This window comes from Calliphora vicina, chromosome 4, assembly GCF_958450345.1.
Source record: "Calliphora vicina chromosome 4, idCalVici1.1, whole genome shotgun sequence".
Classification (NCBI taxonomy): domain Eukaryota; kingdom Metazoa; phylum Arthropoda; class Insecta; order Diptera; family Calliphoridae; genus Calliphora; species Calliphora vicina.
In genome coordinates, this window is record NC_088783.1 from 91,806,270 (window position 1) to 91,832,865 (window position 26,596).

The 26,596-nt window shown below is 30.9% G+C and overlaps 1 protein-coding gene across 3 annotated transcripts in view; it reads left to right on the forward strand.

Moving 5' to 3' along the window:
- Tre1 (Trapped in endoderm 1) overlaps positions 1–26,366 on the forward strand; it is a 195,986-nt gene extending 169,620 nt beyond the window's left edge. For 2 of the 3 annotated variants that reach the window (XM_065507019.1, XM_065507020.1), the window contains one exon: positions 26,120–26,366. In XM_065507019.1, coding sequence (XP_065363091.1) covers positions 26,120–26,306 — 187 coding nt within the window. In that variant the 3' untranslated portion in view covers positions 26,307–26,366. The remainder of the gene's footprint in view (positions 1–26,119) is intronic. The other variant, XM_065507021.1, reaches the window with a different exon arrangement.
- The last annotated feature ends 230 nt before the right edge of the window (positions 26,367–26,596 follow it).

Sequence of the window (26,596 nt, forward strand, 5' to 3'; positions counted from 1 at the left end):
CCATGTCGAAGAACTTTGTGCACAGTAGGAGTAAGTTCTCTCCATTCATACAAGGAACGTAAAAGGTTAAAGGTTTCTTTGGCATAGGATTCAAATTTATCTCCATTTATATTATTTTTACTGTTTATTGCCGACAGTATAACATGACATCTTCGAAGAAGTTCCTCATTAATTCCAGTTATTGTCGATGTTATTTCGTAATTTTGGAAAAACCTTCTTGCCGTATTCCCATCATTTGTACTGCCGTATCCAATAAGTGGTTTGTCTATATTTAAGACAGTTATCTCTTTAAACTCTTTTTGAATTCTCCGTTTTTCGTTTGCTCTCATTTCCATGAGTTCTTTGTTATTTCTAACCATCTTCGTTTGGTTTCCAGGTATGCTTCTGTATTTTAGATCATATGCAATGTGAAGCATGTGTTCTAAAAAGCGTATCCGTGCATGTAGGGGAGATATTCCGAATTGAAGTACATCTTTGTTAATTGATGTCGTCATTCCGCATAAAAAGCATTTCCACGCGGAATCTGTTTCCGTTATTGCATTACATACTTTTCCATCAATCATCGTTAGTTGAAGCTCGAACTGTATGTTAATATAGTAACCATGGATTTCAATACAAAGGGTATGCAAATTTTCTGTTGAGCGATTAATGCTATCAACCCAGTCTTTTGTAACTGACTTATTTTCTTTGAGATAGGCTGACTTCCAAAATGTTAGTTGCTTTGTATTTGAACAAAGTATACTGTTTCATAATGCCGGCATACAAAATGCTTACTGTGTATACTATTTCAAAATGCCGCCAATAAGTATTTTGAACGCAGTAAAAAAGCAATCACGCATCGGTTTTATAGTTGATGCTTTCTTTGATAATTTTCTATTTACGCACACAAATAAAAAAAGAAAAGAATATAGAGAATGGCAGACTCACAAATGGAAGTAATATTATTTTTTTTTTGGATAAAAAACTTAGGCCCTAATTTTGTAAATCACGTCACCAAGTGATATTTTTGTGGAAAAATTTCAAAAATTTGAAAATGTTGTTATTGTTTTATATACAAATTCTTAACAGAACAAACGCATCAAAATTCAAGTGTTGATTTGCCTTTCATAATTTGAAAATTTTGTATATAAAACAAAAACAAATTTTAAAAATGTTTGAAATTTTGTTTTAGCTTTCCATATAAATATTACTTTGGTGACGTGATTTATAAAATTAGGGCCTTAATATAAGCACCAAATAAATACTTTTATATATTTTTCAGTGAAAAAAATGATAATTTGCATTATGTTCATTTCATATCGTAAATGTAAATGTAAACAATGTACATAGTTGCATTGTTTAGGAAGTTTAAATATGTACATAATTAAAATACTGTAGGAGAACTGCATACAAACTTTGTATTGATACATTTTGGAAGTCAGCCATATTGAAATCTGATTGGTCTACAGAAAGCTTTAGATCCAGGGGTTTTGTTTCTCCATACATAGTTGATACTATTGGCTGATGTCGAGGCAACAATTGAATCATTCCTTAGGCGCAGTGGAACCAGTGATGCCATAAAGACACTTTTGTAGTTAGAAGTAGTATGTGTTCCAGATACTTGTTTGTATTCCATCAATGTTGATAAGCCATCACATCCCCATTTGCATATTAGTGTTAAATTGGATTTATTAAGTTCCTTCGCTTGGTTTCTCGAAAATGTTGCAAGAAGTCTTATAGCTGTATTTTTCAGGATTGCAGGCAATTCAACTATTGCTCCATCATTAGTTACTTCAATTGGCGATGGTATAATAGTCTTCTTCGTATCCCATAATGCATTATATCCTGGTAGAATCGAACATCCCTTATCAGATAATGCCTTACTTAGTTTAATGTATTTATTTTTACTGAGTCCTACTTCCAGCATAAGGGCAATAGCTTCATCTTCAGAAAATTCTGACTCTGGAGAAGGTGTTGGAATACTTTTAACTATTCGCTTTAGACGTTTCGGTGATGCATCAGGAAGAATGTCTGCTATTTGTGTTGCTTCTGCAGGTTGTTTATTTCTTCTCAGCACTTCTTTAAAAGAATCCTTGACTTCAGCATCCGAATGGGTAGATAATATATCTGATAGCCTCATTTTTTTAGATTTGTCTCCTAGGTCTTCGTATGATTTACAGGGGGCTCTTGCATTAGTTGTTTTTATTTCAATAAAACATTCTAACCAAGTAGCAAATTTGGATTGAAATCTTCGTATATTGTAGTTAACAGACTTCATCTTCAACTCAAATATGAATGAATCTATCTGAATCCTTAGCAGATAGTTTAGATGCTATGACACCAATCAACTTGGAGTGTTGTAAATAAACATCAGGGGGGGAGTTAGCCGGAATATACGAACATGTAATAAATATACAGGTATTCATAAAAGATAATCGAACACATAAGAATTCAACATTGATCTGATATGAAAATTCAAAACACTCAGATGCAATAGAACTATGAACAGCAATTAAAACACCTCCACCTTTTTTCTTATATTCATCAATATCAGCATACCTGTCATTCCTATAAACCTGATAATTTCCACAAAAAATCTCACTATCGTCAACCCCATGATTCAACCAAGTTTCACAAAAAGCAACAACATTATAATCGCAACCTACACTTTTACCGTAAACATCACTCAATTTGGTATTCAATCCCATAACGTTTTGGTATAAAATCGATAAAGAATCATTTTCAACAGTTAGTTTTTTGATAAGGTAGCCACTCTATTAGTTCTCGGTCTATCTCTATGAATAAATTCCCTAACTAGGGCACCATCAGGCCAGATAGATTTGTCTACTAATATGTCAAATAACTTTATGGGAGCTATAATCTTAAAAGATGATATATCCCTAGGCTGAGAAAATTTAAATTTCTGAACAATAAAATCCGAATCATTAAAACCTTTACTATGATTTTTAATAAATTTAACTAAAGCCTCGACGGTAGTATCAGGATCAAATCTTGATAAAAAGACTGTCTTACGCGGTGGTACAACGATTAAATCCTATACCAGGATCAGAAGAACTCACTGGAGTAATGGGTGATATCTTTGGTGTTGTGGTTTCAGCTCCTACCCCAGTAATAGAAATGGATGGAATATCTCCAGGTTCAACAGTTGGTCCAACCCTAATGGACTCGAAAGAAACAGGAGTCACCGGGGAACGGTATATTTCCACATTCAACCTCGATGAAGTTTTCTTCCTTTTTGGGGAAACTCCCGCTAATTGCGAAAGATCGAAGTTAGTAAAAAGGTCTTCAACTTTTTTATGTTTATCATTTAGTATGGAAAAGTCCCTAATGATGTCAGAAAATCCTGCCTTAGCATCGCTAAAAAGTTTATGGAAATTGACATCAAACGTTCTACATTTACTGCAGGACCACCTGAGTCCATTCGACCTATCAATGATCCTATCGTAATCCCTTCCTTTAAATCCGGCACACTGGAAATGGACAAGTGTATCACACATCCAGCATACTAAAAGGCGGTCCTCATTGCGAACTTTGCAATTTTCAAATGAACAGGACATTTCTCACAGTGTAATAATAAGACGACAAACAGAAAAATTAAATAAAAGCCCTAAGGTATGCTATTAAATTCAGTAGTTGAAAAAAATAAATCAAAAGGTATCAACGATACGGTAGAATTGAATAATCAAAACAAACAAGCAAAAAGCTTCAAAAAAGCAAAAGCAAAACACAATTATAATTGGGCACAATATATCAAAATAATAACACAAATGAAATGTATGATATACACACCAGATAATATCACTGCACTATTAACCACTCTTCACAATAAATATAGTGTCAATTAAATCACGAGAATAAAAAAATTTGATGTATAAAATAATTAAATTTAAGAAGTCGTAAGAGAACAAGCAAAAAATTTTAATTTACACTTGAGGGTTGCCAGACTGTGATGTTACCAGCAAAAAGATAAAACGATTGTCACCCTTTTTAGATGAGCGTGGTATTTTGCGAGTAGGCGGCAGATTCAATAAAGCTAACTTGCCTTATGATAGTCAGCATCAAATCATACTCCATAAAGACAGCCCTATTGCATATAAAATTGTTCAAGACTGTCATCTAAAAAACTTACATGCTGGAATTACTCATTGCACAGTAGTTTAGAAACCTTTTTTTTTTTGGAAATAATTCGGTATCTCGGGAACTATTGGAGATATTATTACAAAATTTCACATGGTTAGAGCTGAGGTGTTTTTGAGTTGAATTAGGTAATACGGGCCAGTTTGTGCCCCCTCAAAGTTGGTCACCTCGGGTCTCAAAAAATTTTTAAAAAAATCCCCAAAAATTCATTGATCTGAAATTTAAAATATAATAGTCCTTGAGAAGATCTACAAAAAATACGCTTACATGTGTAGGTTATCTCCTTCAGTTGAAGAGATATTTAGGTTTATTTATTTTTTTTTTTAATTTTGCTCGATTTTTTTGTTTTTTAGATATGGCGGCCCTACGGAGGGTCGAATTTTTTTTCAAAATATCAGCTATATTGGCAATAAAATTCTAAATAAAATAAAAAAAACTTGGTAACAGTTATCTCGTCCGTGTAAAAAGTTACACGCATCCAAAGTTGGAACATGTAAAATGGGCCTAATTTTTTACGATTTTTCCTAAAAGAGTCCCTATATTTTTTCTTTTGTAGAAACAAATTTTCTTTGGGACTATATACAATTTTTATATGTTTCGGAAAGAAAACTTAATGCAAAAGCATGTAAAGTAAAATTGGGCTCACTTAAGCGGACACTGTATCCCCCAGACCTATCCAAACTTGGACAATTTTAAAAAAAATATTTAGGTTTCCGTAAAAAATTCTAAAAAGGCAAAGCACCGATCCTCGAAAAGGTTCCGTATTTGTATAAACCTGTATGTTGTTTAAATACTTAGAAAGTTGTTTTACTATCACACGGTAAATAGCGTCACAGTAGGCACTTTTCTAAAAAAACTCAGTTTTTGGAACACATTTTCTCCGTTTTAGGAATTTCGGTATTTGAAAAAAAAAAATGTCAAAAATTATAATGTCATTAATTTAAGGACATTTGGATCTAAATTAGTTCCCAATTTTGTTATGATATCTTTAACCGTTAAAATTTTACATTAAATCAAATTTTATATTTTTCTTCATGGAAAATCACCATATTATATTTTTTTTTAGTTTTTAAGGTAAACGACGTTCAAAAAATTAATTCAATTCTTTAATTTTATTAAAATATGAATCTACAAGTCCTAAGGTTTTTACCAATATGAAATACTTATACAAAAAGCATATATCTACTACTCAGAAGCTCCACAAACCTTGCCGCCTTTGAAAAATTTGAACGTTTTTTCATATATTGCATGCAAAATGTGTATACTTACATATTAAATGTAACTAATGAATTCAAACGTATACTGACCTTAAAGAAAAGTTGGTATAATGCATTTTTCGCAGTAAAAACAAATAATATTTATTTTCGTGTAGGTTAATCTTCATTTAGATATATATTATTTGAACATTCTTATCCTTATATTGTAGGCCATAATATGGGTCCTACCATAAATTAGCAGTAATTGGGCCGGTTTGAATTCTATGTTTGTATACGATATTAATTAAATACACAATTTTTTTATTTTTAAATATGTTTTATTTTATTTCAACAATATATTCATTTACATCGAATAGATCTAGTACTTCTTTGAGCTCTTCGTTTTCATATGATAAATTTCTGTCCCTGCTCCATTTATTTCTAATTGAAGATAGTACAGGATCAGAAAGCAACATAAGATAATTTATGAGATCTTCGTTTTGCGACTGCCTGGAACACTTTCTTGTATTAAACAAGTAAGAGTGCTATATTCGGCTGTGCCGAATCTTATATACCCTTCACCAAATTATACTTAAAAATTTAAAATATTTTTAGGTAAACAAAATTTAATTTTTTTTTAGTTGTTTTTTTAATTTTTTGGAAAAAAATTTTTTCGATTGTTATTTTAAATTTTTATTTTTTTAAATTTAATTTTTTTTTTTAAATTTAAAAATTTTTTTTTTTTAAATTTTAAAAAATTTTTTTTTGGTTTTTTAAATTTTTTTTTTTTGAAAAAAAAAAATTCGGGTTAAAAATTTTTTTCCCGATTTTGACCCATTGTAGGTCCAACTTACTATGGTCTTATATACGTCGTTGCAAATGTCTTTGAAATATCTATCATTAGATATCCATATTGTCTATATTAATGTCTTAGTAATCCAGATATAGGTAAAAAATCGAGGTTGTCTTGGTTTTTTCCTCATATCTCAGCCATTTGTGGACCGATTTTGCTGATTTTAAATAGCAAAATTCTCGAAAGCATGTCTGACAGAATTATTGAAGATTTGGATCCCGAAGATATCTGAGGTCTTCAGAAAACTGATTTCAACAGACAGACAGACAGACAGACAGACAGACAGACAGACAGACAGACAGACAGACGGACAGACAGACAGACAGACAGACAGACAGACGGACATGGCTTAATCGACTCCGCTATCTATAAGGATCCAGAATATATATACTTTATAGGGTCGGAAATGAAAAATATAGAAATTACAAACGGAGTGACAAACTTATATATACCCTTCTCACGAAGCTGAAGGGTATAAAAACAGTATGTGTTTAAAATCGGAATTTCTCGCTTCCTGTGCCTCTTCAGTTAGTTCACCTAGTGGGAGAAGATTCGATTCTATAATCTCACGACCATGTCGAAGAACTTTGTGCACAGTAGGAGTAAGTTCTCTCCATTCATACAAGGAACGTAAAAGGTTAAAGGTTTCTTTGGCATAGGATTCAAATTTATCTCCATTTATATTATTTTTACTGTTTATTGCCGACAGTATAACATGACATCTTCGAAGAAGTTCCTCATTAATTCCAGTTATTGTCGATGTTATTTCGTAATTTTGGAAAAACCTTCTTGCCGTATTCCCATCATTTGTACTGCCGTATCCAATAAGTGGTTTGTCTATATTTAAGACAGTTATCTCTTTAAACTCTTTTTGAATTCTCCGTTTTTCGTTTGCTCTCATTTCCATGAGTTCTTTGTTATTTCTAACCATCTTCGTTTGGTTTCCAGGTATGCTTCTGTATTTTAGATCATATGCAATGTGAAGCATGTGTTCTAAAAAGCGTATCCGTGCATGTAGGGGAGATATTCCGAATTGAAGTACATCTTTGTTAATTGATGTCGTCATTCCGCATAAAAAGCATTTCCACGCGGAATCTGTTTCCGTTATTGCATTACATACTTTTCCATCAATCATCGTTAGTTGAAGCTCGAACTGTATGGTAATATAGTAACCATGGATTTCAATACAAAGGGTATGCAAATTTTCTGTTGAGCGATTAATGCTATCAACCCAGTCTTTTGTAACTGACTTATTTTCTTTGAGATAGGCTGACTTCCAAAATGTTAGTTGCTTTGTATTTGAACAAAGTATACTGTTTCATAATGCCGGCATACAAAATGCTTACTGTGTATACTATTTCAAAATGCCGCCAATAAGTATTTTGAACGCAGTAAAAAAGCAATCACGCATCGGTTTTATAGTTGATGCTTTCTTTGATAATTTTCTATTTACGCACACAAATAAAAAAAGAAAAGAATATAGAGAATGGCAGACTCACAAATGGAAGTAATATTATTTTTTTTTTGGATAAAAAACTTAGGCCCTAATTTTGTAAATCACGTCACCAAGTGATATTTTTGTGGAAAAATTTCAAAAATTTGAAAATGTTGTTATTGTTTTATATACAAATTCTTAACAGAACAAACGCATCAAAATTCAAGTGTTGATTTGCCTTTCATAATTTGAAAATTTTGTATATAAAACAAAAACAAATTTTAAAAATGTTTGAAATTTTGTTTTAGCTTTCCATATAAATATTACTTTGGTGACGTGATTTATAAAATTAGGGCCTTAATATAAGCACCAAATAAATACTTTTATATATTTTTCAGTGAAAAAAATGATAATTTGCATTATGTTCATTTCATATCGTAAATGTAAATGTAAACAATGTACATAGTTGCATTGTTTAGGAAGTTTAAATATGTACATAATTAAAATACTGTAGGAGAACTGCATACAAACTTTGTATTGATACATTTTGGAAGTCAGCCATATTGAAATCTGATTGGTCTACAGAAAGCTTTAGATCCAGGGGTTTTGTTTCTCCATACATAGTTGATACTATTGGCTGATGTCGAGGCAACAATTGAATCATTCCTTAGGCGCAGTGGAACCAGTGATGCCATAAAGACACTTTTGTAGTTAGAAGTAGTATGTGTTCCAGATACTTGTTTGTATTCCATCAATGTTGATAAGCCATCACATCCCCATTTGCATATTAGTGTTAAATTGGATTTATTAAGTTCCTTCGCTTGGTTTCTCGAAAATGTTGCAAGAAGTCTTATAGCTGTATTTTTCAGGATTGCAGGCAATTCAACTATTGCTCCATCATTAGTTACTTCAATTGGCGATGGTATAATAGTCTTCTTCGTATCCCATAATGCATTATATCCTGGTAGAATCGAACATCCCTTATCAGATAATGCCTTACTTAGTTTAATGTATTTATTTTTACTGAGTCCTACTTCCAGCATAAGGGCAATAGCTTCATCTTCAGAAAATTCTGACTCTGGAGAAGGTGTTGGAATACTTTTAACTATTCGCTTTAGACGTTTCGGTGATGCATCAGGAAGAATGTCTGCTATTTGTGTTGCTTCTGCAAGTTGTTTATTTCTTCTCAGCACTTCTTTAAAAGAATCCTTGACTTCAGCATCCGAATGGGTAGATAATATATCTGATAGCCTCATTTTTTTAGATTTGTCTCCTAGGTCTTCGTATGATTTACAGGGGGCTCTTGCATTAGTTGTTTTTATTTCAATAAAACATTCTAACCAAGTAGCAAATTTGGATTGAAATCTTCGTATATTGTAGTTAACAGACTTCATCTTCAACTCAAATATGAATGAATCTATCTGAATCCTTAGCAGATAGTTTAGATGCTATGACACCAATCAACTTGGAGTGTTGTAAATAAACATCAGGGGGGGAGTTAGCCGGAATATACGAACATGTAATAAATATACAGGTATTCATAAAAGATAATCGAACACATAAGAATTCAACATTGATCTGATATGAAAATTCAAAACACTCAGATGCAATAGAACTATGAACAGCAATTAAAACACCTCCACCTTTTTTCTTATATTCATCAATATCAGCATACCTGTCATTCCTATAAACCTGATAATTTCCACAAAAAATCTCACTATCGTCAACCCCATGATTCAACCAAGTTTCACAAAAAGCAACAACATTATAATCGCAACCTACACTTTTACCGTAAACATCACTCAATTTGGTATTCAATCCCATAACGTTTTGGTATAAAATCGATAAAGAATCATTTTCAACAGTTAGTTTTTTGATAAGGTAGCCACTCTATTAGTTCTCGGTCTATCTCTATGAATAAATTCCCTAACTAGGGCACCATCAGGCCAGATAGATTTGTCTACTAATATGTCAAATAACTTTATGGGAGCTATAATCTTAAAAGATGATATATCCCTAGGCTGAGAAAATTTAAATTTCTGAACAATAAAATCCGAATCATTAAAACCTTTACTATGATTTTTAATAAATTTAACTAAAGCCTCGACGGTAGTATCAGGATCAAATCTTGATAAAAAGACTGTCTTACGCGGTGGTACAACGATTAAATCCTATACCAGGATCAGAAGAACTCACTGGAGTAATGGGTGATATCTTTGGTGTTGTGGTTTCATCTCCTACCCCAGTAATAGAAATGGATGGAATATCTCCAGGTTCAACAGTTGGTCCAACCCTAATGGACTCGAAAGAAACAGGAGTCACCGGGGAACGGTATATTTCCACATTCAACCTCGATGAAGTTTTCTTCCTTTTTGGGGAAACTCCCGCTAATTGCGAAAGATCGAAGTTAGTAAAAAGGTCTTCAACTTTTTTATGTTTATCATTTAGTATGGAAAAGTCCCTAATGATGTCAGAAAATCCTGCCTTAGCATCGCTAAAAAGTTTATGGAAATTGACATCAAACGTTCTACATTTACTGCAGGACCACCTGAGTCCATTCGACCTATCAATGATCCTATCGTAATCCCTTCCTTTAAATCCGGCACACTGGAAATGGACAAGTGTATCACACATCCAGCATACTAAAAGGCGGTCCTCATTGCGAACTTTGCAATTTTCAAATGAACAGGACATTTCTCACAGTGTAATAATAAGACGACAAACAGAAAAATTAAATAAAAGCCCTAAGGTATGCTATTAAATTCAGTAGTTGAAAAAAATAAATCAAAAGGTATCAACGATACGGTAGAATTGAATAATCAAAACAAACAAGCAAAAAGCTTCAAAAAAGCAAAAGCAAAACACAATTATAATTGGGCACAATATATCAAAATAATAACACAAATGAAATGTATGATATACACACCAGATAATATCACTGCACTATTAACCACTCTTCACAATAAATATAGTGTCAATTAAATCACGAGAATAAAAAAATTTGATGTATAAAATAATTAAATTTAAGAAGTCGTAAGAGAACAAGCAAAAAATTTTAATTTACACTTGAGGGTTGCCAGACTGTGATGTTACCAGCAAAAAGATAAAACGATTGTCACCCTTTTTAGATGAGCGTGGTATTTTGCGAGTAGGCGGCAGATTCAATAAAGCTAACTTGCCTTATGATAGTCAGCATCAAATCATACTCCATAAAGACAGCCCTATTGCATATAAAATTGTTCAAGACTATCATCTAAAAAACTTACATGCTGGAATTACTCATTGCACAGTAGTTTAGAAACCTTTTTTTTTTGGAAATAATTCGGTATCTCGGGAACTATTGGAGATATTATTACAAAATTTCACATGGTTAGAGCTGAGGTGTTTTTGAGTTGAATTAGGTAATACGGGCCAGTTTGTGCCCCCTCAAAGTTGGTCACCTCGGGTCTCAAAAAATTTTTAAAAAAATCCCCAAAAATTCATTGATCTGAAATTTAAAATATAATAGTCCTTGAGAAGATCTACAAAAAATACGCTTACATGTGTAGGTTATCTCCTTCAGTTGAAGAGATATTTAGGTTTATTTATTTTATTTTTTAATTTTGCTCGATTTTTTTGTTTTTTAGATATGGCGGCCCTACGGAGGGTCGAATTTTTTTTCAAAATATCAGCTATATTGGCAATAAAATTCTAAATAAAATAAAAAAAACTTGGTAACAGTTATCTCGTCCGTGTAAAAAGTTACACGCATCCAAAGTTGGAACATGTAAAATGGGCCTAATTTTTTACGATTTTTCCTAAAAAAGTCCCTATATTTTTTCTTTTGTAGAAACAAATTTTCTTTGGGACTATATACAATTTTTATATGTTTCGGAAAGAAAACTTAATGCAAAAGCATGTAAAGTAAAATTGGGCTCACTTAAGCGGACACTGTATCCCCCAGACCTATCCAAACTTGGACAATTTTAAAAAAAATATTTAGGTTTCCGTAAAAAATTCTAAAAAGGCAAAGCACCGATCCTCGAAAAGGTTCCGTATTTGTATAAACCTGTATGTTGTTTAAATACTTAGAAAGTTGTTTTACTATCACACGGTAAATAGCGTCACAGTAGGCACTTTTCTAAAAAAAACTCAGTTTTTGGAACACATTTTCTCCGTTTTAGGAATTTCGGTATTTGAAAAAAAAAAATGTCAAAAATTATAATGTCATTAATTTAAGGACATTTGGATCTAAATTAGTTCCCAATTTTGTTATGATATCTTTAACCGTTAAAATTTTACATTAAATCAAATTTTATATTTTTCTTCATGGAAAATCACCATATTATATTTTTTTTTAGTTTTTAAGGTAAACGACGTTCAAAAAATTAATTCAATTCTTTAATTTTATTAAAATATGAATCTACAAGTCCTAAGGTTTTTACCAATATCAAATACTTATACAAAAAGCATATATCTACTACTCAGAAGCTCCACAAACCTTGCCGCCTTTGAAAAATTTGAACGTTTTTTCATATATTGCATGCAAAATGTGTATACTTACATATTAAATGTAACTAATGAATTCAAACGTATACTGACCTTAAAGAAAAGTTGGTATAATGCATTTTTCGCAGTAAAAACAAATAATATTTATTTTCGTGTAGGTTAATCTTCATTTAGATATATATTATTTGAACATTCTTATCCTTATATTGTAGGCCATAATATGGGTCCTACCATAAATTAGCAGTAATTGGGCCGGTTTGAATTCTATGTTTGTATACGATATTAATTAAATACACAATTTTTTTATTTTTAAATATGTTTTATTTTATTTCAACAATATATTCATTTACATCGAATAGATCTAGTACTTCTTTGAGCTCTTCGTTTTCATATGATAAATTTCTGTCCCTGCTCCATTTATTTCTAATTGAAGATAGTACAGGATCAGAAAGCAACATAAGATAATTTATGAGATCTTCGTTTTGCGACTGCCTGGAACACTTTCTTGTATTAAAAAACAGTATGTGTTTAAAATCGGAATTTCTCGCTTCCTGTGCCTCTTCAGTTAGTTCACCTAGTGGGAGAAGATTCGATTCTATAATCTCACGACCATGTCGAAGAACTTTGTGCACAGTAGGAGTAAGTTCTCTCCATTCATACAAGGAACGTAAAAGGTTAAAGGTTTCTTTGGCATAGGATTCAAATTTATCTCCATTTATATTATTTTTACTGTTTATTGCCGACAGTATAACATGACATCTTCGAAGAAGTTCCTCATTAATTCCAGTTATTGTCGATGTTATTTCGTAATTTTGGAAAAACCTTCTTGCCGTATTCCCATCATTTGTACTGCCGTATCCAATAAGTGGTTTGTCTATATTTAAGACAGTTATCTCTTTAAACTCTTTTTGAATTCTCCGTTTTTCGTTTGCTCTCATTTCCATGAGTTCTTTGTTATTTCTAACCATCTTCGTTTGGTTTCCAGGTATGCTTCTGTATTTTAGATCATATGCAATGTGAAGCATGTGTTCTAAAAAGCGTATCCGTGCATGTAGGGGAGATATTCCGAATTGAAGTACATCTTTGTTAATTGATGTCGTCATTCCGCATAAAAAGCATTTCCACGCGGAATCTGTTTCCGTTATTGCATTACATACTTTTCCATCAATCATCGTTAGTTGAAGCTCGAACTGTATGTTAATATAGTAACCATGGATTTCAATACAAAGGGTATGCAAATTTTCTGTTGAGCGATTAATGCTATCAACCCAGTCTTTTGTAACTGACTTATTTTCTTTGAGATAGGCTGACTTCCAAAATGTTAGTTGCTTTGTATTTGAACAAAGTATACTGTTTCATAATGCCGGCATACAAAATGCTTACTGTGTATACTATTTCAAAATGCCGCCAATAAGTATTTTGAACGCAGTAAAAAAGCAATCACGCATCGGTTTTATAGTTGATGCTTTCTTTGATAATTTTCTATTTACGCACACAAATAAAAAAAGAAAAGAATATAGAGAATGGCAGACTCACAAATGGAAGTAATATTATTTTTTTTTTGGATAAAAAACTTAGGCCCTAATTTTGTAAATCACGTCACCAAGTGATATTTTTGTGGAAAAATTTCAAAAATTTGAAAATGTTGTTATTGTTTTATATACAAATTCTTAACAGAACAAACGCATCAAAATTCAAGTGTTGATTTGCCTTTCATAATTTGAAAATTTTGTATATAAAACAAAAACAAATTTTAAAAATGTTTGAAATTTTGTTTTAGCTTTCCATATAAATATTACTTTGGTGACGTGATTTATAAAATTAGGGCCTTAATATAAGCACCAAATAAATACTTTTATATATTTTTCAGTGAAAAAAATGATAATTTGCATTATGTTCATTTCATATCGTAAATGTAAATGTAAACAATGTACATAGTTGCATTGTTTAGGAAGTTTAAATATGTACATAATTAAAATACTGTAGGAGAACTGCATACAAACTTTGTATTGATACATTTTGGAAGTCAGCCATATTGAAATCTGATTGGTCTACAGAAAGCTTTAGATCCAGGGGTTTTGTTTCTCCATACATAGTTGATACTATTGGCTGATGTCGAGGCAACAATTGAATCATTCCTTAGGCGCAGTGGAACCAGTGATGCCATAAAGACACTTTTGTAGTTAGAAGTAGTATGTGTTCCAGATACTTGTTTGTATTCCATCAATGTTGATAAGCCATCACATCCCCATTTGCATATTAGTGTTAAATTGGATTTATTAAGTTCCTTCGCTTGGTTTCTCGAAAATGTTGCAAGAAGTCTTATAGCTGTATTTTTCAGGATTGCAGGCAATTCAACTATTGCTCCATCATTAGTTACTTCAATTGGCGATGGTATAATAGTCTTCTTCGTATCCCATAATGCATTATATCCTGGTAGAATCGAACATCCCTTATCAGATAATGCCTTACTTAGTTTAATGTATTTATTTTTACTGAGTCCTACTTCCAGCATAAGGGCAATAGCTTCATCTTCAGAAAATTCTGACTCTGGAGAAGGTGTTGGAATACTTTTAACTATTCGCTTTAGACGTTTCGGTGATGCATCAGGAAGAATGTCTGCTATTTGTGTTGCTTCTGCAGGTTGTTTATTTCTTCTCAGCACTTCTTTAAAAGAATCCTTGACTTCAGCATCCGAATGGGTAGATAATATATCTGATAGCCTCATTTTTTAGATTTGTCTCCTAGGTCTTCGTATGATTTACAGGGGGCTCTTGCATTAGTTGTTTTTATTTCAATAAAACATTCTAACCAAGTAGCAAATTTGGATTGAAATCTTCGTATATTGTAGTTAACAGACTTCATCTTCAACTCAAATATGAATGAATCTATCTGAATCCTTAGCAGATAGTTTAGATGCTATGACACCAATCAACTTGGAGTGTTGTAAATAAACATCAGGGGGGGAGTTAGCCGGAATATACGAACATGTAATAAATATACAGGTATTCATAAAAGATAATCGAACACATAAGAATTCAACATTGATCTGATATGAAAATTCAAAACACTCAGATGCAATAGAACTATGAACAGCAATTAAAACACCTCCACCTTTTTTCTTATATTCATCAATATCAGCATACCTGTCATTCCTATAAACCTGATAATTTCCACAAAAAATCTCACTATCGTCAACCCCATGATTCAACCAAGTTTCACAAAAAGCAACAACATTATAATCGCAACCTACACTTTTACCGTAAACATCACTCAATTTGGTATTCAATCCCATAACGTTTTGGTATAAAATCGATAAAGAATCATTTTCAACAGTTAGTTTTTTGATAAGGTAGCCACTCTATTAGTTCTCGGTCTATCTCTATGAATAAATTCCCTAACTAGGGCACCATCAGGCCAGATAGATTTGTCTACTAATATGTCAAATAACTTTATGGGAGCTATAATCTTAAAAGATGATATATCCCTAGGCTGAGAAAATTTAAATTTCTGAACAATAAAATCCGAATCATTAAAACCTTTACTATGATTTTTAATAAATTTAACTAAAGCCTCGACGGTAGTATCAGGATCAAATCTTGATAAAAAGACTGTCTTACGCGGTGGTACAACGATTAAATCCTATACCAGGATCAGAAGAACTCACTGGAGTAATGGGTGATATCTTTGGTGTTGTGGTTTCATCTCCTACTCCAGTAATAGAAATGGATGGAATATCTCCAGGTTCAACAGTTGGTCCAACCCTAATGGACTCGAAAGAAACAGGAGTCACCGGGGAACGGTATATTTCCACATTCAACCTCGATGAAGTTTTCTTCCTTTTTGGGGAAACTCCCGCTAGCGAAAGATCGAAGTTAGTAAAAAGGTCTTCAACTTTTTTATGTTTATCATTTAGTATGGAAAAGTCCCTAATGATGTCAGAAAATCCTGCCTTAGCATCGCTAAAAAGTTTATGGAAATTGACATCAAACGTTCTACATTTACTGCAGGACCACCTGAGTCCATTCGACCTATCAATGATCCTATCGTAATCCCTTCCTTTAAATCCGGCACACTGGAAATGGACAAGTGTATCACACATCCAGCATACTAAAAGGCGGTCCTCATTGCGAACTTTGCAATTTTCAAATGAACAGGACATTTCTCACAGTGTAATAATAAGACGACAAACAGAAAAATTAAATAAAAGCCCTAAGGTATGCTATTAAATTCAGTAGTTGAAAAAAATAAATCAAAAGGTATCAGCGATACGGTAGAATTGAATAATCAAAACAAACAAGCAAAAAGCTTCAAAAAAGCAAAAGCAAAACACAATTATAATTGGGCACAATATATCAAAATAATAACACAAATGAAATGTATGATATACACACCAGATAATATCACTGCACTATTAACCACTCTTCACAATAAATATAGTGTCAATTAAATCACGAGAATAAAAAAATTTGATGTATAAAATAATTAAATTTAAGAAGTCGTAAGAGAACAAGCAAAAAATTTTAATTTACACTTGAGGGTTGCCAGACTGTGATGTTACCAGCAAAAAGATAAAACGATTGTCACCCTTTTTAGATGAGCGTGGTATTTTGCGAGTAGGCGGCAGATTCAATAAAGCTAACTTGCCTTATGATAGTCAGCATCAAATCATACTCCATAAAGACAGCCCTATTGCATATAAAATTGTTCAAGACTGTCATCTAAAAAACTTACATGCTGGAATTACTCATTGCACAGTAGTTTAGAAACCTTTTTTTTTGGAAATAATTCGGTATCTCGGGAACTATTGGAGATATTATTACAAAATTTCACATGGTTAGAGCTGAGGTGTTTTTGAGTTGAATTAGGATACGGGCCAGTTTGTGCCCCCTCAAAGTTGGTCACCTCGGGTCTCAAAAAATTTTTAAAAAAATCCCCAAAAATTCATTGATCTGAAATTTAAAATATAATAGTCCTTGAGAAGATCTACAAAAAATACGCTTACATGTGTAGGTTATCTCCTTCAGTTGAAGAGATATTTAGGTTTATTTATTTTTTTTTTTAATTTTGCTCGATTTTTTTGTTTTTTAGATATGGCGGCCCTACGGAGGGTCGAATTTTTTTTCAAAATATCAGCTATATTGGCAATAAAATTCTAAATAAAATAAAAAAAACTTGGTAACAGTTATCTCGTCCGTGTAAAAAGTTACACGCATCCAAAGTTGGAACATGTAAAATGGGCCTAATTTTTTACGATTTTTCCTAAAAAAGTCCCTATATTTTTTCTTTTGTAGAAACAAATTTTCTTTGGGACTATATACAATTTTTATATGTTTCGGAAAGAAAACTTAATGCAAAAGCATGTAAAGTAAAATTGGGCTCACTTAAGCGGACACTGTATCCCCCAGACCTATCCAAACTTGGACAATTTTAAAAAAAATATTTAGGTTTCCGTAAAAAATTCTAAAAAGGCAAAGCACCGATCCTCGAAAAGGTTCCGTATTTGTATAAACCTGTATGTTGTTTAAATACTTAGAAAGTTGTTTTACTATCACACGGTAAATAGCGTCACAGTAGGCACTTTTCTAAAAAAACTCAGTTTTTGGAACACATTTTCCCCGTTTTAGGAATTTCGGTATTTGAAAAAAAAAAATGTCAAAAATTATAATGTCATTAATTTAAGGACATTTGGATCTAAATTAGTTCCCAATTTTGTTATGATATCTTTAACCGTTAAAATTTTACATTAAATCAAATTTTATATTTTTCTTCATGGAAAATCACCATATTATATTTTTTTTAGTTTTTAAGGTAAACGACGTTCAAAAAATTAATTCAATTCTTTAATTTTATTAAAATATGAATCTACAAGTCCTAAGGTTTTTACCAATATCAAATACTTATACAAAAAGCATATATCTACTACTCAGAAGCTCCACAAACCTTGCCGCCTTTGAAAAATTTGAACGTTTTTTCATATATTGCATGCAAAATGTGTATACTTACATATTAAATGTAACTAATGAATTCAAACGTATACTGACCTTAAAGAAAAGTTGGTATAATGCATTTTTCGCAGTAAAAACAAATAATATTTATTTTCGTGTAGGTTAATCTTCATTTAGATATATATTATTTGAACATTCTTATCCTTATATTGTAGGCCATAATATGGGTCCTACCATAAATTAGCAGTAATTGGGCCGGTTTGAATTCTATGTTTGTATACGATATTAATTAAATACACAATTTTTTTATTTTTAAATATGTTTTATTTTATTTCAACAATATATTCATTTACATCGAATAGATCTAGTACTTCTTTGAGCTCTTCGTTTTCATATGATAAATTTCTGTCCCTGCTCCATTTATTTCTAATTGAAGATAGTACAGGATCAGAAAGCAACATAAGATAATTTATGAGATCTTCGTTTTGCGACTGCCTGGAACACTTTCTTGTATTAAAAAACAGTATGTGTTTAAAATCGGAATTTCTCGCTTCCTGTGCCTCTTCAGTTAGTTCACCTAGTGGGAGAAGATTCGATTCTATAATCTCACGACCATGTCGAAGAACTTTGTGCACAGTAGGAGTAAGTTCTCTCCATTCATACAAGGAACGTAAAAGGTTAAAGGTTTCTTTGGCATAGGATTCAAATTTATCTCCATTTATATTATTTTTACTGTTTATTGCCGACAGTATAACATGACATCTTCGAAGAAGTTCCTCATTAATTCCAGTTATTGTCGATGTTATTTCGTAATTTTGGAAAAACCTTCTTGCCGTATTCCCATCATTTGTACTGCCGTATCCAATAAGTGGTTTGTCTATATTTAAGACAGTTATCTCTTTAAACTCTTTTTGAATTCTCCGTTTTTCGTTTGCTCTCATTTCCATGAGTTCTTTGTTATTTCTAACCATCTTCGTTTGGTTTCCAGGTATGCTTCTGTATTTTAGATCATATGCAATGTGAAGCATGTGTTCTAAAAAGCGTATCCGTGCATGTAGGGGAGATATTCCGAATTGAAGTACATCTTTGTTAATTGATGTCGTCATTCCGCATAAAAAGCATTTCCACGCGGAATCTGTTTCCGTTATTGCATTACATACTTTTCCATCAATCATCGTTAGTTGAAGCTCGAACTGTATGTTAATATAGTAACCATGGATTTCAATACAAAGGGTATGCAAATTTTCTGTTGAGCGATTAATGCTATCAACCCAGTCTTTTGTAACTGACTTATTTTCTTTGAGATAGGCTGACTTCCAAAATGTTAGTTGCTTTGTATTTGAACAAAGTATACTGTTTCATAATGCCGGCATACAAAATGCTTACTGTGTATACTATTTCAAAATGCCGCCAATAAGTATTTTGAACGCAGTAAAAAAGCAATCACGCATCGGTTTTATAGTTGATGCTTTCTTTGATAATTTTCTATTTACGCACACAAATAAAAAAAGAAAAGAATATAGAGAATGGCAGACTCACAAATGGAAGTAATATTATTTTTTTTTTGGATAAAAAACTTAGGCCCTAATTTTGTAAATCACGTCACCAAGTGATATTTTTGTGGAAAAATTTCAAAAATTTGAAAATGTTGTTATTGTTTTATATACAAATTCTTAACAGAACAAACGCATCAAAATTCAAGTGTTGATTTGCCTTTCATAATTTGAAAATTTTGTATATAAAACAAAAACAAATTTTAAAAATGTTTGAAATTTTGTTTTAGCTTTCCATATAAATATTACTTTGGTGACGTGATTTATAAAATTAGGGCCTTAATATAAGCACCAAATAAATACTTTTATATATTTTTCAGTGAAAAAAATGATAATTTGCATTATGTTCATTTCATATCGTAAATGTAAATGTAAACAATGTACATAGTTGCATTGTTTAGGAAGTTTAAATATGTACATAATTAAAATACCGTAGGAGAACTGCATACAAACTTTGTATTGATACATTTTGGAAGTCAGCCATATTGAAATCTGATTGGTCTACAGAAAGCTTTAGATCCAGGGGTTTTGTTTCTCCATACATAGTTGATACTATTGGCTGATGTCGAGGCAACAATTGAATCATTCCTTAGGCGCAGTGGAACCAGTGATGCCATAAAGACACTTTTGTAGTTAGAAGTAGTATGTGTTCCAGATACTTGTTTGTATTCCATCAATGTTGATAAGCCATCACATCCCCATTTGCATATTAGTGTTAAATTGGATTTATTAAGTTCCTTCGCTTGGTTTCTCGAAAATGTTGCAAGAAGTCTTATAGCTGTATTTTTCAGGATTGCAGGCAATTCAACTATTGCTCCATCATTAGTTACTTCAATTGGCGATGGTATAATAGTCTTCTTCGTATCCCATAATGCATTATATCCTGGTAGAATCGAACATCCCTTATCAGATAATGCCTTACTTAGTTTAATGTATTTATTTTTACTGAGTCCTACTTCCAGCATAAGGGCAATAGCTTCATCTTCAGAAAATTCTGACTCTGGAGAAGGTGTTGGAATACTTTTAACTATTCGCTTTAGACGTTTCGGTGATGCATCAGGAAGAATGTCTGCTATTTGTGTTGCTTCTGCAGGTTGTTTATTTCTTCTCAGCACTTCTTTAAAAGAATCCTTGACTTCAGCATCCGAATGGGTAGATAATATATCTGATAGCCTCATTTTTTTAGATTTGTCTCCTAGGTCTTCGTATGATTTACAGGGGGCTCTTGCATTAGTTGTTTTTATTTCAATAAAACATTCTAACCAAGTAGCAAATTTGGATTGAAATCTTCGTATATTGTAGTTAACAGACTTCATCTTCAACTCAAATAGCTTGATGAAATTATTTACTTTATCTACTTCGGTATTAATAATTTTCGATTGGTTTTCAATTTCAACATATTGAATTATCGTTTGTATTTTTTCGGCTCTCAAGGTTTTCGGAGTCTCCCACAAAACGCAGCAAAGTACTTTATGTTGCAATGTTAAAGCCATGACGGTTAAAAAATAATGATGAATATTTTAAAAAATATTAATTTATATATTAAAAAATATTCACATAGGTAGAATAAATAATAATATTTTCTTCTATATTTATAATTCATTCATATGTTTAATCTACAGGTAAAACAGAAAATCCATATAACTAAATAGGGAATTGTAGGGCCTACCTAACATCTAAAAGTGCCCACTGTGACACCTCACACCTGTAGTTTATGTAATAAATGCAACCTTTATTCTACCTAATAAACTAATTTATTGTAGGTAAAAAATAGGTTCCATTACTACTCACTGTAAATTTTAGAAATTATGATAGGTACATTTAAAAAAAATAAAAATCGTGTTCAATAAATTTTATAACTCTGCAAAAACAATTTACATAGAATACACACTGGCCCAAATACTATATTATGGTCTACAATATAAGGATAAAAATGTTCAAATAATATATATCTAAATGAAGATTAACCTACACGAAAATAAATATTATTTGTTTTTACTGCGAAAAATGCATTATACCAACTTTTCTTTAAGGTCAGTCAGTATACGTTTGAATTCATTAGTTACATTTAATATGTAAGTATACACATTTTGCATGCAATATATGAAAAAACGTTCAAATTTTTCAACGTTTTGATATTGGTAAAAACCTTAGGACTTGTAGAATCATATTTTAATAAAATTAAAGAATTTAATTAATTTTTTGAACGTCATTTACCTTAAAAACTAAAAAAAAATATAAGTGATTTTCCATGAAGAAAAATATAAAATTTGATTTAATGTAAAATTTAAACGGTTAAAGATATCATAACAAAATTGGGAACTAATTTAGATCCAAATGTCCTTAAATTAATGACATTATAATTTTTGACATTTTTTATTTTCAAATACCGAAATTCCTAAAACGGGTAAAATGTGTTCCAAAAACTGAGTTTTTTTTAGAAAAGTGCCTACTGTGACGCTATTTACCGTGTGATAGTAAAACAACTTTCTAAGTATTTAAACAACATACAGGGTTATACAAATACGGAACTTTTTCGAGGATCTGTGCTTTGCCTTTTTAGAATTTTTTACGGAAACCTAAATATTTTTTTAAAATTGTCCAAGTTTGGATAGGTCTGGGGGATACAGTGTCCGCTTAAGTGAGCCCAATTTTACTTTACATGCTTTTGCATTAAGTTTTCTTTCCGGAACATATAAAAATTGTATATAGTCCCAAAGAAAATTTGTTTCTACAAAAGAAAAAATATAAGGACTTTTTTAGCAAAAATCGTAAAAAATTAGGCCCATTTTACATGTTCCAACTTTGGATGCGTGTAACTTTTTACACGGACGAGATAACTGTTACCAAGTTTTTTTTATTTTATTTAGAATTTTATTACCAATATAGCTGATATTTTGAAAAAAAATTCGACCCTCCGTAGGGCCGCCATATCTAAAAAACAAACAAAAAATCGAGCAAAATTAAAAAAAAAATAAATAAACCTAAATATCTCTTCAACTGAAGGAGATAACCTACACATGTAAGCGTTTTTTTTGTAGATCTTCTCAAGGACTATTTATATTTCAGCTCATTCGGATCATAACTGAATTTTTGGGGATTTTTTTTAAAAATTTTGAGACCCGAGGTGACCAACTTTGAGGGGGCACAAACTGGCCCGTATTACCCCTAGGAAGCTGAACAAATGTAATTCAACTCAAAAACACCTCAGCTCTAACCATGTGAAATTTTGTAATAATATCTCCAATAGTTCCCGAGATAACGAATTATTTCCAAAAAAAAAAAGTTTCTAAACCACTGTGCAACGCCATATAGTAATAAAATGTGTAAACATTGTGGATGAAGGTCAGCAGAATCTAATATACCCACTCCGGATTTAAAACTATGTGTTTCCACATAGAAATTCCTTAAATTTTGTTAAAATTTAACAAAATGTCAATAAAAATAAATTAATAAAACAAATTATAAAACAGTGATGTTTATTTTATCACAGAATATTCGTCATTCGAATACTTGAAATAATAATTGAAATAAACTATATAAAAAAGTTTGTACATTAATGCATTTTAGCTTAATATAAATTTACTAGAATCAGATATACATTTTTTTATCTAAAAATTAGTTGTTATCTTCAAAAATGTATTATTACTAAAAACAATTAATGAACAAAAATAAAATTAACGAATATTTTATCCTAATTGAAAGCAACACTAACAACAAAAAAGGGGAAATAAATCAGAAGCATTGCCAGCTTAGACAAAAATCAGTACATTAGTTATTGTACCTTTATCAAACTTTAATGAATACAATACTTTTATAAATGCTTTTTAAAGCTAAAGTGTTTGTTAACAAAATTGTGTTTTAAATCTACAATAAGGTTTTTTTATGCATATAGCCGTAAATCTATATTATAGAAATAGTTAACATAAAACAGGAAGTTTTAAAAATAATTTAATATCAATTTAATTTATAGCTAATTTCTTTTATTTTTAAATATTGTTGAGAATTTATTAAATTGCTACATTTTGTTTAATATTTGATAATAATTTACTCATAATTTGTTATTTTTTTGGTTACTTTAATATATTATAAATCAGTCATATATTAGCAATTCTTTGAAATGTTTAAATTTATCTGCTACATTTTTTTTCTATAAATTTTTGCAAGGCTTTCTTTGAAATGTTAAAAGTATATAAATTTTATTTAAAATCATATACACAATTTATATAATTCAATATGATTTAAAAATTTTGTTAATAAACATAATGAATATGAATCTGTAAATTTTAAATAGTTGGTCTTCTTATTATGTGAAAATGTGAGAATTTTCGGGTAAAATTTAAATCAGGGGTTCTAGATAAATAATATATGCTACTAGAACGAAGGCTGGTGAGGGTTTCGAAGCATTGGCATCCACTCACATCTTAAAAATTTCACCTATAACTGGATTAGGGGCTTGTTTGTTTTTTTGTTTTCATTTATAAATCTAGTTATTTTTTTTCCTTAATCCATCAATATGTAAAGTTTAGTTTATTTTCGGGAGTCTACAACAAAATATTGAAAGCTTATGAAATTGGACACGAACTCCCCCACCCGACTCCTAGCTAGCGAATCAATGGCTCCCATCGTCCTTTTCCCTACACTTTTCTCCACCAGAAAATCATAGTACTGAACAGACTTATGAATCTAGAGCATTGCAAAAAATTATATTTATTTTTGATTTTCTGTGTTTAGTATAAACAATCTGAGTCCAAATTTTATCAATTTTTACTCTTTGTTATATCTAAACATTTAAAAATTATAATCTTGTTTCAAGAGAAAGTTAATTGTTCATTACACAAGTCCAAAGAAAGTAACACATTTATATATAGGCATATTAATTGCCTGAGTGTTACTTCTCTTTTTTTAAAAAAAAAAAGACAGTTCCAAATCGAATGTTTTGAAAATTACATTAAGCCTAATAGTTATTTAGGTTATCAGTTTGAAACTGAAATACGAAAATACAAATGCAATGGAAATATGTATGAAAAGGAATCAAAAATAAGACAACGATGTGTTGTACATTTTTGTATATCGCTGTTGAAGCAATTGATTCTAAGATATTTTTTTTACTTTTTGCTTCTAAAAACCGAGACATTCTGTCAAAAATAGATAGTTTTTCAATAAATAGTATATTTCAATAAAAAAATATGTTATTCCGTATTTGGAACAATTTGGTTGTCCAGACAATTTTCAGTAACATCTACATTATTAGGTGAACAAATCTTTCAAATACTACATCGTTTTGGTTTAAGCTTTTGCAGTATCAGGATTCCTCAGAAAATTATATTTTCAATGAACTAGCTGATTTTACTTTGGAAATTTTAAAGCCCAAGTAGCTATAGCTCAGTACTAAACAATTAGCTTATAATTTTTAAATTTAAGTTAATTTTATAAATAAATAAAATAAATACTTTGGAAATTATTTGTATGCCATGGTCAAATGCGGGAGTGGAGCAAGTTTTCAGTCAGCTTAATATTGTAAAATCAAACTTAAGAACTTGTTTGCAATCTTAGATGGTTAATGAAATTTTGACAGTAAAGTATATGTATTTTAATTTAATCAAATTAATTTTTATTAAAAATAGCCTTCGTCGCCATGAAAAGTGCTGCTACAATTATGAAGTCTCATGAAAGTTTTTAAATTTGGTTGGTACCTCAGAAATATACTCAAAATGATAATTTTTAATGGATTGATCTTAATTAATTTTAGTATACAACTTTTTTGGCGCACATTTTAATATAAAATTTAATTATTTTTGTTTTTAAAACAGTTTTGCTTGATAACTCGTTAAATAAAAATTTAGCGGTTTTAATCAGTGATTTTATTTAAAGATTTAGTGGTTTCTGGCGTTATTTTATGTGCAATCTGGTGGGATATGATCTTAAAGTTTCGGCAACACTGAATTCGATACACCGTGGATTTGCTTATATCTAATTGGAGCCCGATTTCACCCATGAATTTATTATATTTTACAGCTTGTATAATAACATATCTGCTATCAGCTGATTGCCGCTTCTATTATTTAATAAAAAATTTACAAAGCTTAAATTAAAGGCTTATTTAAATAACCATAACTTACTTATTTTTACTATAGATTCATTACGTTGATTTTTTTTTGCTCGGTCAAATATTCACTTTTAAAAAAAACTAGACCTTTCTCAAAAGAAAATTAAACTTAATGATGCTAATAAGTAAATTCAGATAATAAAGAATAAAAATGCAAAAGAAGATATAAATTGGACACCGTTATTAGTTTCGAGTCACATTCAAAGGTCATATGGGACAGCGTTGCATTTTTTGTTTCGATTTGCGTCGCACTTCTACTGTCTCCATTAACGACGCAAATCGGGGTGTTAGTGTTTGTTCATATAATATACTCAACCTAATCTTATTGATATAATTTCAAATTATTGTGTTACTAAATATAAATAAATAATATATGCCTTAATTATTTTTTTCTTTTCAGAATTGCATATTTCAAAGTATTTTCTAATTTAAAATTTTGGGGGGAGCCGATGTCCCCTATGCCCAGTAAAAGCTTTCAACCAAGCAAAAATTCCAAGGATTTTTCTGCAGCAATTCGAAGCACTCCGTTATTCCAGACAACAAAATTAAACAATATTAGAGAAGGATGCGACACATACTCAATTTAATCAAGTCTTTTGTCATAAACATAAATAAAATAATTTTTTCAACATCCTACCTACCTATAATGCATAGACTTCGAGCTATATTTTAAAGATGTCGGCAGCGACATTTTATAATTCCGTAATTGGTTAGTAATTCCGTTTAATATTTAGCATTTTCTGTTAAAATTTTTTTGTAGACTGTGGTCTATTTGGAAGTAATTCGGATGCTTTGAAACCATTAGATAAATTATCAGGCAATTCACAGAGCCAGATCAGAAGTGTTTCTGAGTTGACTTTCAAAAATGTATTAATTT